This window comes from Nelumbo nucifera, chromosome 1, assembly GCF_055504915.1.
Source record: "Nelumbo nucifera cultivar China Antique chromosome 1, China Antique-T2T, whole genome shotgun sequence".
In the NCBI taxonomy this organism is placed as follows: domain Eukaryota; kingdom Viridiplantae; phylum Streptophyta; class Magnoliopsida; order Proteales; family Nelumbonaceae; genus Nelumbo; species Nelumbo nucifera.
In genome coordinates this window covers 166,716,711-166,734,222 of record NC_142649.1, presented here as the reverse complement: position 1 = coordinate 166,734,222, position 17,512 = coordinate 166,716,711, and the positions used below count along the sequence as shown (strand labels likewise).

The 17,512-nt window shown below is 38.9% G+C and overlaps 1 protein-coding gene across 1 annotated transcript; it reads left to right on the top strand.

The window, feature by feature from the left end:
• Positions 1-5,052: 5,052 nt before the first annotated feature.
• On the top strand, positions 5,053-9,780 carry APS1 (ATP sulfurylase 1). Its single transcript, XM_010280973.3, has 5 exons — positions 5,053-5,696; positions 7,949-8,354; positions 8,484-8,744; positions 8,852-8,938; positions 9,354-9,780. Exons 1-5 carry the CDS (start codon positions 5,185-5,187, stop codon positions 9,489-9,491), a joined length of 1,404 nt encoding a protein of 467 aa, XP_010279275.1. The 5' UTR covers positions 5,053-5,184; the 3' UTR covers positions 9,492-9,780.
• Positions 9,781-17,512: the final 7,732 nt, after the last annotated feature.

The window sequence follows — 17,512 nt, the reverse complement described above, 5'->3', positions numbered from 1 at the left end:
TCATATTCGAATCAAATCGAATTCGGATATCAGATTTTTTAATCGGATTCGAATTAGGTCAAATACGTTAACCCATGATGTCATAATTAAATAATAATTTAAAAATAAACTGTAAAATATAGAAATTTTTGTAGAAAAAATATGGTTGTATCTCTAATATTATATATTATCATATTAAAAATGTAATAAATAAGAAATATTTTTATTATTGATAGAAATAGAATACAAAATTAAGAAAAAAAATAATTAAGGTGTAACCTGTGAACTCCCTACTAGGTCAAGAGATTCAATGTTTCAATTAGCTAGGTCATAATTCTCTTAACTAAGTTAATGCTTTTTTATAGACAAGCAACTTAGTAGTAAATGGACCGAAAATTTTAATTAGGTGATAAGTCAACTAATCTAGTCAATTGATATGACTACAATATAAAACATTGATAAAAAATAATGTTTTAAAAATTGATTAAAACCACATTTTTCTCTTAATTGGACAAATCAACATCTGATGCAATAAATTAAATAATAAAAATAAAAATATTATAAAATTTATAAGAAATTGAGTATACCTTTAATATTATATATTCATCATATTAAATAAAAATATGTATAAAAATGAAAATTATTATTATTAATGATGGAAATGGCTAAAATACAATTGGTCAAGTAGGGCCTTGTTTGGCAGCGTTCTGCGAGAGAGTTTCTCCTGTTCCTGATGTTCTCACGGAACAAAAATGCATTTGACAAAGAAATCGAAAGAAATGAATCATTCCCGGATGAGAACAACACACAAAGAACGTGTTCTTTGGGAACGACAAATTGACGCTTTCAAGGAACACGTTCTCTTCTCTGGGAACACAATGTCTATGTCTAATAACAAACATGTGTGGGACGTTCCCACGTGAGAGAAGTGGTGCTATTGTCATTTTGCGCAAAAATATAAATTCAATCCCTATATAGCAGTCCTCGTTCATTCAACCTCACTGCTGCTACACAACCCAGAAGAGAGATGAACTCCTGCTGCATCAAGAATTGGATGACGATCGATCGGAACACATCTCCGGTGAGGCAGCAAAAGGGGTCGCCGGAGTTAAATCAGAGACGATGCCTGAGAACGAGTAGCAGGTCAGCAATAGCCGTTGAGTCTCGACTGTCGGCCATCATTGGTTTCATATGTTCAATAGTCATTGGGTATCAACTGCCGACCATCAGCAAGTCAGCAACAACAAGTCATCAACAGCCGTTGTCGTCGTTCAACCCATCAATGTCGGAACCCATCATAAAGATCCGATCTTAGTTTCCTCCTCCACCTCCAAGAGTTGCTATGCATGGGGATGATTTCAAGCCGCTATCAGGAATGGAGGTCACTACCTTCCAATATTTCTAATTCACATCATATTCCATGACCCCTCTTTGCTCTCCTCCATTACTACCACCCACGAAGCACCATCATCCGTTGGGAGTAGCATCGATGGCCCTTGGGGAAGGGCCACACCTCCTCTAGCTTGGACCAAGACCCAAGAGTCGGGTTGTAGTACTTGGCATTTAATTTGAATCGCCCTTGGGTCTCGATGTCGTACTTACTAACCACCTAGAACCTGTTGTCACCATTGCAGGACAATCCTTGACATCCGTCTCTCTCCTCCACTGATCGCAGCATTCTTCTAAATGTCGTGTTCTCCCGCCATGTGACACATGCTTTTTTTTTTTTTGGTTAATTTTAGGTTTAGTAGGGATGGATTTGCAGAACTAATGTTAAGAATTTCTAAAAGAATAAGAACATGTGAGAACGTTGCCAAACAGGAATTAGGTCAACGGTTGAACCAAAAAGATTATTTGGTTGTTAACCAAGGCAATGGTAATTCTCTTTTTGCAACAAATTTATTTAAACTTGGATATACTCAAAAATTTATCTGGGTGACAATTTAATATATATCAAATTTGTTTATCTAGTTCAATTACAAATTGAAAACATTGATATAAGGTGCAAGTTATAAGATTTGAAGCTAGGTCTTTAGGGTGAAGGGAAATAAATCCATTAAAAAAACCATGCTTTGAAAATGTATCTTTGTTATATAGGTTTTGATAAAAAAACTACGATCATCATCATCATTTTCAAGGTTCAAAATTTTGATACATATTAGGTCATATCGGTGAATACGTGTTGTATCGGGGGCTTTCCGATACATAGGGGAGTGAGCCTTGATATAGTCCGATATGCCCCTATCGGCTTATCAGGATATATCAATATTTTGAACTTTAATTATTATTATTTTATTATTATTAATATTATTATAAAGTGAGGCCAGTGAATGGTTAAGGACATCATTAACAAAGTGTGACATGGTGAAAATAACTTCAGACAATGGATCAAGTTTAGAATGATTATAAAGCAATAATCCAATTTTAAATTTAGTTTCTTAATTCAAATAAAAATTTAAGTAAAACACTTATTAGATGTAAGGGCTTCTCTTTCAAACATGTGGCCATCCTCCAAATAAATTTTAATTGAAAAAGATATATAGTTAGTAACTTTTGACATGTTTCATGATTCAAATTAAAAGTAATGCTCAAAATATCATGCTCTAGATCCACAGATTTTCCATATCAAGAGTTTATTTGGATCAAAATACTGATTTTTTGTTACGTTTGTTATTTGACAATTTGAGAGGGACACAGGTCATTCAACTATTAAAGTTTAGAATCCAGATTTCTTCCTCACAAAATTTATCCTCACCATTCTCACAAAATTCAGGTGGTAACCCAATGCACTTCAGTCAGTGCAAGATGCAAACCAGTGCTCACACCATTCAAACAGCCTCTCTCAATCTCACATTGCAAATATCTCCTCATGAAATAAAACAAATAAGTACGGAGATATTCCCAATGCAAGGCTGTAAAAAGTGTTGAAATGGGTCTTGCACTGACTGAAGTTGAACTCGTAAGAACAAGTTTTATGAGGACGGAATCCAATCTCTAAGGCTGTATTTGGTTGCAACATAAATAAATTTTCATTCTGATCTATTTTTATTTGGAATTTTAACTTATTTTATTTGATTGCAGTACAAATAAAATAAATTAAGACATGAAACAGAATAAAGTAAAACCCAAAATAAAATAAAACAAAAATTTGCATTTTGTTTTTCATTTACATGATCCAGCTCTGTACCTTAATTAGTCAATTCACACATCACACTCACAAAAATTCCTATCTATAGTGACATCTTAGTAAATAATAATTCTTATATCGAATAAATGTGTATGGAAAATAAGCATCTTCATGCGTAGGTGTAGGTAGTACTTTAGACCTGCTGAGAGGTGTAGGTGTAGGTAGTACTAGCATGTGAATTAATATAGCACATTATATGTACTAAATTTTTCAAAATGTCCATATTGCAAAACATTTGCAAAATTTCCTTAGAAAACGTTCATAAAAAATTGAGATATAACTTGTGATGATTATCATCTTCAGCTGAAAATTTGGAAATTAAATGGAAAAATTTCTGATCACTACCATGTATTTTGGTTTCTAAATTTTAAAATGTGATAATTCAATATCCAAATTTTTAAAATGTGATAATACAACACTCAAACTTTTAAAATATGATAATATAGTATTCAAACTTTCAAAATGTGATAATCCAATGCCTGTTGTTAATCAACTATTAAGTGACATTTGAAAAGTCAAAAATACCCTAAGAATGGCATCTAATTCCCTTTATCAACCATCCAAACATTGATAATAAAATGAACAGTCCCAAATTCTAGATTCTTCTAAATAGTCACCAACTTTTTTGAATAGAAGAAGCTAGGATTTGGGACTGTTCAGTTTTTTGTCAATGTTTGAATGGTTGATAAAGAGAATTAGATGGCATTTTAAGGACATTTTTGATTTTTCAAATGTCAATGGATTAACAGACTGGTTAACGACAAATAATGGATTGCCACATTTAGAAAGTTCAACTACAAGTTTGAATACTGTATTATCACATTTTAAAATTCAAGGACCAAATTGTCATTAAAGTATCAGAAATTTTCCCGAAAAAATAATTAAAGAACAAGATCAAAACTAATGAAGCACCGAATAAAATTAAATGAAAGCTTTAAATTGCCCTTGTGCCTGACGTTCAAAGCCCAAATACAGCACATCAAATTGAGGTGAGTTATCGGCCTTTCCTTTTTCTATCTTCTTTCTTCGTTCTACCGTAGATAGAGGTGCGGTCAAGGTGAATTTACCACTAACTAATCGGATTCATTGACATCATAATAACTATTTGTTAACATCCGCAGGCCCTAAAATTATGTTTAGACTTTAGAGATTTAAAAAAGTAATAATTAATTATTTTATGATATAATGAGGGAACCCCTATTGAACATTGCTTTGGAATTTGGATGCTTTGGGCAGTGTTGTAAGACCCCACTCCAGATTCCTACCCACAACTCTTCTCCTACTCCTATAGTCCTACCCATAACACAAATTCTTACATTTGAAACATCTTCTATGAAATAATAAGGGAGATATTCCCAACGGGCAGCTATATTGCCCTGTGTCAGTAGGGATGTGAAAAGAGTTGGTTGGCAGGCGATCCGAGTTCTGGGATGGAAATTGGAATCTTCTTTGGCTAAAATGAACCTAAGCGTTATACCAGCCACGTTCATTGTTGGGATCAACATTGGTACCAAATTTCTCTCAAATCAGCCACCACATGTATACGCACCAAAAAAACCTGAAAACATATATATGGTTTTCTGGCTGCATCTTTGAATTCAAATTAAATTTTCATTTAACGCACGTGAACAATATCGTGAAAAGTCAAGGACACGTGTCATACTGTCTCTGCATGACACGTGTTATGGTTTATAGGACCTGTCACAAAAGGATTGGTTAACGTAGGAAATCCCAGACTCGTTCTAAATCTAACCTAATCAACACCAACCCTCTTTTCAAAATGTTAGCACAGCGAATCAGCGATGACACCAAATTCAATAGTGTCCAGGTTCATCCCCCCGACATTTCCTTTTCTACCCTCAAAAGTCCCCATGAATTGAAATCCACCCAAAGCCCATCGGCTTCGACACGATAACCAAAATTACCTAAATACCCTTACTCTTAGCGTCCGTCCTTATAATACACCAACTATCTCTCAGAAAACCAGGAGTGCCAAAAAAGCTTGGTTTCCGGCTTTAATGGCGTCCATGGCGGCTCTCTTCGTCAAAACGCCAAGCCCATCTCATCCATTCCCCAAAATATGCAAAACCCAGTTAGATATCGAGCCAAAGTTCTCAGTTTCTTTTACCTCCCGGAAGGAAAAGAAGAATCGCCAACAGTTTCGCATCTCCTGCGGTTTGATCGAACCGGACGGGGGTAAGCTCGTTGAGCTCTTCGTTAAGGAGTCTCAGAGAAATGAGAAGAAGAAGGAAGCACTGTCCATCCCTAGAATTAAGCTGTCTCGGATCGATCTTCAGTGGGTTCATGTTCTCAGCGAGGGGTGGGCAAGTCCACTTCGCGGGTTCATGAGAGAATCCGAGTTCCTCCAAACTCTTCATTTCAATTTGCTCCGACTGGGCGACGGGTCCGTCGTCAACATGTCGGTGCCGATTGTGTTGGCCATCGACGACGCACAGAAGCATCGGATCGGTGAGTCCAGCAAGGTTGCTCTCTTTGACTCGGGCAATAACCCGGTTGCAATCTTGAGCAAGTAAGGAAATTTCGTCCTTCTCCTTGGAGATATTACTTTGCGAAGCTTTTTTATTCAATTTATGACATTTTAAGGGGTCTAAACCGTAAATGCATTTGGGGTATTAGTTGAATTGTTGATGGGCGTTTAATTTGTTTTGGGTTTTAGTTGAATTGCTGATTCGGACTTACTTTATATATCCATGCCATACATGTTGAATGAGAAACGCTGGTTGAGTTAGTAAGAAACCTTCAATGCAATTTGTGTTAATTTTGCTACATTAAATTGGGTTTGTTGAGGAAAAAATTGGGATTTCGGTTATATAAGCAGATAAAATATCCGTGGAAACTCTCACTGCAACACCAAATGTGTCCAGAATTTTGCTTCTATTTTTATTGTAAAATTATGGAAACTTGATAAAGATCTCAAATAGAATGAGGGTGACTAATATGAAATGAAGCATGATCCAACACTTGGTAGGATTTGCAGACCTGGTTCATATTGAAGTCCTTGTGTTCGGTCCAAAGTTTTTATCAGTGTCATTTAATCGTCAAGATGGGTTCCTAATTGGTGGCAAACAAGCTGTTCACCTTGCAACGGGTGTAGAGACAAATTTAGTCCCTTTCCTAATTTTTTAGACATTTATATTTTACCTTTTTACATATTCTTTTGTATGAACATTTAATCACTAAATTAGATTTACCATGCCTACAATTTAAACTAAGGGATAAACGAAACAATTGTTATGGTGGTTCAGCAGTTCAGCTTTCTCTTGGAAGACTGATTAAATTTGTGGTCTCAATCATCCAGGCTAGGTGAGAAACACTGCAGAATCCCAAAACTATTGGGATGAGTTACATAAACATTTCCATGGTGTCTAATTATATATATATATGAAATAGCCTACTATTGACCTGCTCACGCAACATTGACGGTTGACTGTCTGCGTGTTGGACTTGCCAACCATGAAAAACTGGGTATGGAGATAGTTATTTTGATAAGTTAGTAGTTGACTAATACTTGAAAACTGGAGAAAAAGATAAATTAATATTTTTCCAAATAAATAAATATATGTGGACGACCAGTTTTTGCATCTGACATGTTGGCATCAATATTTCTACAGAGGGAGCATTGGTGTAACATACAGACATAGGCATACTTTTCCTTGAATTGTACTCTAGTGGAATGTTGGTTGTTAGGTAACGTCGTTAGAAGTTCGAAGTAAAGTCGTAGCTTTATACTGCCTCAGTTTTCTAAATATGTCAAATACAGAGTAGTATCATCTTCAAAGTATTTTGTATTAGTAGTTAATAGTAGACTGTACACTTTTGAGTTTTTTGGACAATGATTATACACTTCGGATTTAAGATAGGATTGGATTAACTTGTATCTGTTATGTAGTTTGATGTATACTCTTTGGCAAGTTAAATAGCTAATATTACCATAGTTAATTCAAAAGGATGACAATGCTTCTTGATTGATTTGTATGGTTAATTGAAAAATTATGCCAATCTTTTCATCTTTTCATTCATCTTTTATCAGAATTGGTTCATTTAATTATCAGAGGTGTTTCCACCATATATCTGATCCCCTTCTCAAGTTTTGCCAGAAGTTCTATGATAACCTGTTTGGTGGCTATGAAGTTTTCAGGTCTTTGCTAGCACTACCCTATTTATGATTATTGAAGACATTCTATCATGCTAATATGTATCTGTCTTGGTATCTTGTAAGTTTTTCGCTTTTGCCAAATTAACTTCAAAAGTAAAGAATTGTTGTTCTTTGCTGATTGCATTGTATTTAATTGACCACTTCAAATTGATTCACTGTCCTGGATCACTTATTACAGTTATTATCATGAATTACTAGGAGTAAATGTTCTCCATAAACCATCCTTGTTTCCAAAACTTTCTGTCATCTTATTTTCTTCTCTGTTGTCTGTTTCTTCTTGGTTGTAATTTGTAAACATGCTATTTGTTGCATCAGCTGAGATCATTCAGTTCCAATGACCTGTAGTAAATTCATATTTGTACTGAGGTCACTTGCCAGTTGTATTTGTCCATCTTTTGGTATCTACAAGGAGTATTTTTTTTTCTGGTTCTGGTTGACATTGTTTTCTATTTGATGGATGAATAGAAAAATTATTACTGGGCTTAAAATCTGGCATTATTATGGATATCTACGTTGCACCTTTGATTGATTAATATATTAATTTGTTGAGTGACCTTTTCATCGATTGCTCATCTTTCCTTTCTCTTCCCTTTTGATGATTTCAGTATTGAGATATACAAGCACCCCAAAGAAGAGCGGATAGCCAGAACTTGGGGAACCACTGCCCCTGGATTACCATATGTTGATGAAGCAATAACCAATGCTGGAAACTGGCTTCTTGGTGGTGACTTGGAGGTTATAGAACCAATCAAGTACAATGATGGTCTTGATCGGTTCCGTCTATCTCCTGCAGAACTCCGTGAGGAATTTATGAAGCGTGATGCTGATGCAGTGTTTGCATTCCAGCTCAGGAATCCTGTACACAATGGCCATGCTCTACTAATGACTGACACCCGCCGGCGGCTTCTGGAAATGGGATACAGGAACCCTGTTCTGTTGCTTCACCCATTGGGAGGCTACACGAAAGCAGATGATGTACCTCTCAGCTGGAGAATGAAGCAGCATGAGAAGGTGTTTATTCTTATCCTTCTGACAATTTAATATTACTATACTGCATCTGGAGATGCCAAAGTCCTATATGAAAAATGTCTGCCCAGTAGACAAGATTATTTCTTTTTGACAGTGCAATTGTTTCTTCAGGTACTGGAAGATGGTGTTCTAGATCCCGAAACAACAGTGGTTTCAATTTTCCCATCACCCATGCATTATGCTGGCCCAACTGAAGTTCAGTGGCATGCAAAGGCCCGTATAAATGCAGGAGCCAATTTTTACATTGTGGGTCGGGATCCAGCTGGTATGGGCCACCCCATTGAGAAGAGGGACCTTTATGATGCTGATCATGGAAAGAAGGTACTGAGTACGGCTCCTGGACTTGAGCGGCTGAATATCCTCCCATTCAAGGTACACTAAAAATCAAAGTAATTGTTAACATTTTGTTATTTTCTGAAGAGCTGAACTTACTACAAATCAAGAAGACCCTAGTATTCATTATTCAAATACAATTGCAGGTAGCTGCCTATGACAAGACTCAGAGGAAAATGGCTTTCTTTGATCCATCAAGGCCACAAGATTTTCTTTTCATATCTGGCACCAAGGTAAACACCTCGCAAATGAAGAACTCAATACATTTTCTTATAGGGGAAATGACAGTATGCCAGCATAATCCTACTTTATCTATAATAATGAATCTTTTCTGCTTACTGATCTAACGAAAGAATCCAAGGTCAGACCAATCAGATGATTCCTGACCATCCATATCTGTATCTTTCATACAGTTGTGGGGAATGCTCTGACAAAAAGAAGAGGGAAGAAGGGTGACTGGGGGAAAAAAGGGTCATGTCCAATGTTCGTTCCAGTTAACTGGGGTCTTCAGGAATATTCCTAGATCTGGTGACTGGGGGAACTGTGACATTAGATGCTATGCATATTCCTAGATCTGGGACCAATAAGCTTGGATGATACATTTTAATGTGTAATACCTGCTAAATAATAATTGCTTTTACTTTGCAGATGCGAACACTTGCAAAAAACAGAGAAAACCCACCAGATGGTTTCATGTGCCCGGGTGGATGGAAAGTCTTGGTCGAATACTACGACAGTTTGTCTCCTTCTGAGAATGACAAAGTGCCTCATGCTGTTCCTGCTTAGAATCCATTTGCAGTGTCAAAGTACATGGTTATCTGTTTGGGAGAAACCTGAAACTTGTTAATCTCCTGTGTGCGTTGCTCAAACTTGTAATGCTAAAACTCTGTTCAGCTTTCAAATAAAGCATCCAAGGCACTGGTACAAAGATTCATGAATTTCATAAGGCTAGCCTTGGTCTGTAAATAGCGTGCAGTCCTCTCTGCACCTTGAAGTGAAGTTAAGCAGTTGGGCAGCTTAACATATGGTCAGTGTGCTATTATTATGAAGTCATAGTTTGTGGTGTGCTTTCAAATCGTTGTGTTCTAGTGATGTGAAATTCATTTTGCGTAGCTGCTGATCGTTTAGATGCCACTCAGCAAATCAAATTCCTACTACTAAAAGATTTTCAAATTGCGGTTTGCCAACTTCCCAATTTTTATATTATCAACAGCAATTTTTGGTGTATCTCATCTATTTTTACTGGTCCAAGCAGTCCTGAGAGAGATTTTGTTCTGCAGTAACAATCTCCTTGGTTTGAAAATAAAGAATTATGACATTATTTAACTTTTGTGGTTGATTTGTTGGTATGAGTTAATCAATGTCTGTTATGTTTTTACTTTTAATGGTCCAACGTTTTTTTTCCTTGGCATGAATGGTAGTGGAGTTTGCATTGGAAAGGAGATGGGGGAAAGAAAAAGAAGGGTGGATTTCACAATTCCGTGGATTTTGAAGCTCACAATTTGGTGGGTTTCAGAGAAACGACTAGCAAACAATTTGTTATTTGTCTGAAAGTAGGGGATTCAGAAACCCTTTTCCATAGTTTATGCAACTGCCGTTCGCTGTATTCTTTGTCTACAGGGTGGGACCACCGTTGGAAAAGCATGTCCAAATTTGTCTCTTAATTATGTCGTGGGTCCAACCAAATCTGTGGGTAGAGGGCGTCAATTGGACTGGATTTGGTCCAATCCAATCTAATGAATATTTTGGACTATTTTGGATTGGTCCAATTCAATGTTTGGACCATCCAATCTGTTCAAATTTGTTTTAATTTAGATTAATTTTAATCTAAACCTGATCGATTTACACCTGTATTCTTATCTCCTATTAATGGACTAGATATTGGTTCAATCCAACCCAATCCAATATAAATTCATTATAGATGGACCAGGTCTAATCCAATCCAATAAATACTTTGAGCCATTAGGTCTGGACTTGTCCAATTCAGTATGTATTGTGTCTTGTTGTTTCATCCAATCCATCCAAATTGATTTTGGTTTGGATAGGGTCCAATTCAAAACCGGTTCAATGACACCCTTATCTGTGGGTCAATGAGTTGCACAAGTGCCATATAATAATGTTTGTTAACAAGGCTTGGATCTGGTACCCACAAGTTGTTGTTACATCTCTACTGATGAGACATTACGGTTGTACATTAGGAATATATCTCCCTTTTCATTTACATTTATAGGGAGATGTTACCGGTACATGGGGATGGTGTTAGAGGGTATAGATGTGGGAAGATTTTGTGTGTAGCAGATCCGGAGTATTGTTAACATTCTTGGGTAAAAAGTAGATGATGATTTTAAGTGGTTTATACTTTCGAATTACATGTGATATGTTTATGAATGTTTTTCAAAAATACTTTTTAAATAGAAAAATACGACATAGCATTTGGATATATACAATCACATGTCAATGTCACGTTCATATATTTTACCTCATACTATACTTTCAAATGCCATGTGACATATACATGTTTCATATATTATGCGCCATTTATACATATTAACTTTACATGTCATTGATATACCCCTAATGCTATGTAGAATCCGTATATATCGTCACCAGGTGGGAAATTTAAATACTGCATGTATAGTTGATGCACATATTTTAAAAAATATAAAATACTTTAAGGGCCTAAAAGTACAAGATTTTATACTTTTAGTTCATATTTTTTAGAATATATATTTTATATTTACACCCTTTGTGGAAGAAGCACAAGTAAATTGATGGTTGACATCTCTATGGAAAAGTAGAAAACTGGTTACCTATTAAAATATTATAAAAGTTTAAAATGGTTGAACCAATGATAAAATGGTACATCTAAGTTGATTCAAAAAATACGTAGACCATGTACATCTTAATGTGACTGGTTGAAGTTTCGATTTATGGTGTAACAAATATTCAAAGTGCAATGTAATTGGATTCTACAAATACATTAAAACAGAATTTTTCATATATCATGAAATTTATATTTATTATTATTATTGTGTTAGCGGGCAGAAAGCAATTAAGTTATCACCACAGCTTAGAGAAGAGGAGAGCTTCAACAGATATTCTGTTTTCTTTTCTTTATCACTAAACTTCTTTGATTTGATATATTTCTATTCATTTACATGTTTAAGGTGCTTCTATTTTGACAGAAAGAGGGTTTTTCTTTCTGTCATTTAAATGTTTTGGGCCTGAAAAATGTTTCTAACTTTCAATGGTGATGATTCAGTAGCTGAGATGGTATAGTCACTAGGCTTCATGTGCACCCTGCCCTAACTCCACCCCCTTCCTCTCGTAAAAGAAAAATGGTGATTAACATATGATCATTAATTTTACATAAACAATCATCACCATTAATTCAATTCTTCTTCATCATCAACTAAACCTTTTCTTTTTCAAATTCTCGTGGCCATGGCTTCTTATTTAATTTTATATAAAAATACTTGTTACAATGTTATCATTTAATATTAGAATATTTTTAGTAGAATCAAAGTATCAAACATTGACGCATAATATTCCAGTCATATAATATAATATAATAATAGAAATTTGATAAAACGCAGCCATGAAACCCTTCTTCTAAAGATGTAGACTGAAAAGAAAAAATGTCCCTTTCATCCCTTCAAGAGTGTTGTCAAAATATGAGTCATAGTTAAATTAGTTTTAAACAATAAATTTAATAAAGAACGAAGGCTTGGGAATTGGGCCAATGAAATTTGAAAGTATTTATCTAAAGCCTTGGAAGAAGGCAAATTCTCCGGGGCAACAATTACGTGTGGCGTTGTTTTCTTGATTGACTGGACCGGACTGGATTACCACAAAAAAAAAAAATGGGGAGATATAATAAATAAAACAATAAAAAGAAAAAAAAGGAAGAAATGCAGGATATTCTTCAAGGTCTAATCGACAAAAAATGTCAAAGACCTGATCCTCCCTCAATCCTCCATTAAACCACCATTAACCGAAAAGGAACCAAATCGTAATCATGGAGGTGTAGAAACAGTCGAGCAGCCCATGTTAAGAAAGAAAAATAATATATCAAGTAATATAGAACCTAGGTTCATAAGATAACACCTTATACTCAAAGTGAATGGTCAAGATAGCACGCTCCATGTAATATATAGCTCAAGAACAAAAAGAAATTTTATATTGTCATATTATTTTGTAATTGCACTCCCCAACTGAACCCAATCCCTGTGTTATTTTTTTTTAATTCAACCCAAACTCTTCTAATATCACAAGCATAACACTAAAAATATGTAATAATTAAATTCTATTGAAATTTTCATTTGAAATACTGAAATTAAAATAATAATCATCGACCAGGGTCTTAAAATAGTTTAAAAGACCTAGCCCATCTAACCCACAAACTGACAAGGCTGGTCAGATAGAAAACTTGGGAGGAAAGTTGTCAATACTTGAACGGAACAAAAATACCTTTTTAATAATGTTCGAGTCATGATTGAGCTGGTCTAGAGAGACACGTGGCCGCCCAGTCATCGCCCGGTTAGCCCAGCCACGTCGGCATAGCTCGGCCACTCCGCAACACACACTCCTTCCCGACTTAGGCCGGGCTATGCTATTACTATGGCCCCCCATCTTATCCTCTCAGCCACATCAGCTACCCGTGGCACAGATAAGCGTAACTACGAATAAAGAGGAGTAAGGAAGAAAACTCCGCAAGGGATTAGGACTCAATCCCGAATATCTTGGCGGCTTACCTCATCCCAACAACCCCGGGAGCCCAATCCGACTAGGACACGGGTCCGCAGTTATAAGAAGGTATTCCATACTCAAGGTAAGGGATCCAACTTTTGACACCCATACTACTATTCTACTCGGACTAGCATGCCTGTAGCTTGGCCTGACAATCCATCACCTCCTACTGACTTGAGCGTCGGAGTATCTACCCGAGGATAACTCCTCGAGCCTCTGGCTTCTCCTTTCTTGATTGCAGGTCTTGAAGTGCGAACTCGTCCTTGTAGCTCGGTCCCGCCCTACCAGTAAGGACTATCTGGTTGCTCTCCTCAGTTCGTGCACCACCTCGGATTGAGCAGCATCAGATTGGCCAACCCAGGGATAACTCCTCAAGCCTCTGACTTCTCCTTTCTTGATCACAGGTCTTGCAGTATGGCCTAGTCCTTGTAGCTCGGCACTGCCCTGTTGGCAAGGACTATCTAGTTGCTCTCTTTAGTTCGTGCACCACCTTGGATTGAGCAGCATTAGATTGACGCCGTCTGTGGGAAACACACAAAAAGCCTTTCCTGAAAATCCTTCCTTTCTCACCGCGCAATCAAGAAAGCGATCAAGATGCCCAAGAACCAGTCCGAACGATCCCCATCTTGGGAATCTTGGCATCGCAGCCCTCCACATCAAGAAATTCCATAGCCTCCAATCGCGGTTGATCTTGTGCAATTCTGAGCAATGCAAGAGAAGGTCGATAAGATCTTCGAGATGATGCAAACACTAGGATTTGTGGCACTACCCAACCGGGCCATCCCCCCTCATGCCCCGACACGTACGAAGGACGATCCTCATCCCGAGGACCGCAAAATGCGTTGGCTGGAAAGGAGGGGAGCACGATAAGAGTGTGAGAAGCAAGACATAGCAAGAAGGTTCGCCTCCATCGCCCACTCTTGCGAGCCCGACAACCGCAGTAGGGCACACCACACACACACGCACCGCGTGAGCCGCGCTACATCGTTGCACTACACAGCCGCACTACACCACCGTGCTAAACAGACGCACTACACAGTCACACTACACCACTGCGCTACACGACTACGCTATGCGACCGACCTACACGACCATGCTACTTGACCAAGCTACACGACTGCACAACACACGTGTAGCTCGGTACAATTCACTGACTCGGTTGATCTATGAATGGCTCGAGCCTACAACGCATAGCTTGGTAGTGTATTGCCGACTAACTTGACTCGGCTGCCCATGGCCTAAGCCTAAAGTGGAGAAGAACGCCCCTACCCATCAAGGCCTGGGGGTGGTCATTAAACTCCGCTCACCTACCGATTAATAGTCGATCAAAGCTAGCCGAGCAACAACTAGCCCTTGAAGGGCCCCAAAGGCTCCCAAGACCGGAAACTGAGCATCCCAAAGATGAGAGCTCGGAACACACTCCCGCTTCACTAGTCGGAGGCTGAAGATCTCGACCAAGGTAAGGTCGAGGAACAAAAAAAAATGATGTATGTATGCACACAAGTTTAGAACAAAAAAGTTTCATTAAGTTAAGCCATCAGTATAGCAGGTTAAAGCTCGACATACCGAGCTATTACAAGAATAGGAAAAAACAAAGAACCCCGTGGCCATTCAATCCTCGGCAGGTGGATCAGCGGCCTCGTCACCGTCCTCACCATCCTTATCCCCATCGACCTCCCCATCAACGGGATTGTCCGAAGCAGGTGGAGCGTCTAACTCATACGTCTCCCAAGTCTACGCAATCTTGCTCAGCTCTAGGCAGTGATGCAAAGCCCTCCTGCGGAAGACGTTGAATCCAGCTTCAAAGGAAGCCGAGGCATACAGGTCCATCTCTTGTCGGAGCTCCACCAAGGCCTTATACTGATCTACCGCCTCCTCGGTGGCTTCTTGCCTTAGCCGCTCTTCCTCGGCCTCCCATTGGCCTTAGAAAGCCCTTCCTTGACACCCGATCGAGCTAAGCCCCTGACTTCGGAGCTCAGCACACCATGGCCGAGCATCGCAATGGCCTCAACACCGAAGTTCGGCCTCCCATCGGCATCAGAAGGCCCTTCCTCGACACCCGGCCAAGCTAAGTCCTCGACTTCGAAGCTTAACACACCATGGCCGAGCATCACAATGGCCTCAACACCGAAGCTCGGCCTCCCACCGACATCAGAAAGCCCTTCCTCGGCCCTAACCGAACTAAGCCCCCGACTTCGAAGCTCCCACACCATGGCTGAGCATCACAGTGGCCTCAACACCGAATCTCGACCTCCACCGGCATCAGAAAGCCCTTCCTCGACACCCAGCCGAGCTAAGCCCCCGACTTCGGAGCTCAACACACCATGGCTAAGAATCACAGTGGCCTCAACATCGAAGTTCGACCTCCACCACAAATCAAAAAGCTCTTCCTCGCTAAGTGACCACACAACATTTCAGCCGAGGAGCGAAGAGCCCTGCCGAGCTAAACGACCACACAACACTTCAGTTGAGCACTCCCCCTCCTCGGCTCCAGAACTGGGGGAGTGGTGTTCGGATTCTGAAGTTAGAATTCTTGGAGTTCTGCAGCCGACAATTGAAGGACTCCTCAGCCACAGCCCACATTGCGTGGACCTCAAATTTTGGCAAACACCGAGGAACATCAAGTTGACCAGACGCTCAACTAGACTTCAACTTAGAGTTCCTTAGCCGAGGAACAAAGCATATTGTCGCGCTACACCTTGACCAAACAGCTCATGCCTCGACTTCAAAACTGGGGGAGTGGTGTTCGAGTCATGGCTGAGCTGGTCCAAAGAGACACATGGCCGCCCAGTCATCACTCGGTCAGCCCAGCCACGTCGGATAGCTCGGCCACTCCGCAACATGCACTCCTTCCGTGGCCTAGGCCGGGCTACGCTATTACTGTGGCTCCCCATCTTATCCCCTCAACCACATCAACTACCCGTGGCGTGGATAAGCGTAACTACAAATAAAGAGGAGTAAGGAAGACAACTCCATCGGGGATTAGGACTCTATCCTGAATACCTCGACGGCTTATCTCATCCCGACAACCTAGGGAGCCTAATCTGACCAAGACACGAGTCCACGGCTATAAGAAGGTATTCCATGCTCAAGGTAAGGGATCCAACTTCTGACACCCATACTACTATTTTGCTCGAATCAGCATCCCTGTAGCTCGGCCCGACCATCCATCACCTCCTACTGACTTGAGCGTCAGAGTATCTACCTGGGGATAACTCCTCGGGCCTTTGACTTCTCCTTTCTTGATCACAGGTTTTGAAGCGTGACCTCGTCCTTGTAGCTCTGCCCCATCCTACCAGCAAAGACTATCTGGTTGCTCTCCTCAGTTCGTGCACCACCTCAGATTGAGCAGCATCAGATTGGCCAACCCGGGGCTAACTCCTCGGGCCTCTGACTTCTCCTTTCTTAATCATAAGTCTTGCAGCGCGGTCTTGTTCTTGTAGCTCGGCACTGCCCTGTTGGCAAGGACTATATGGTTGCTTTCCTCAGTTCGTGCACTATCTCGAATTGAGCAGCATCAAATAATATATTTTTATGACTAAAATGGTAATTGTCTTATTTACCTGAGAAATAAAAGAAAATGGGTAATGCACTTACCCGGGTAAGTATTTCCTAAAAAAAACTTACCCATATAATTACATTTACCTGGATACATAACTTACCAAAAAGAAAACGAGCCTAAAGGCAAGTTGGAAAGCACGAACAAATTAGCAACAAAACAATTAGAACTAGGTAATTCTTTTTCTTTTAATTTTTTTAGTTTACTAGCCATGCCTTGCGTGATGCGCAATAAAACAACTAGAACTAGGTAATTCTTTTTCTTTTAATTTTTTGAGTTTACTAGTCATGCCTTGTGTGATGCACATATGCTGTTGAAAGAAATTGTGTCAAAAGCCTTATGACAATATGAATTGGGCCAAGTGGTATCAAGTCCAATGCAAACTATTTTTGGATTATGTGTTGTTAGATAAATTTGTGCTGATTTTTATTATTTATTTTAATTTTATTATTTTTATTACATCTTAATAATTTTCCTACTCTTCAATATGAGGCACACC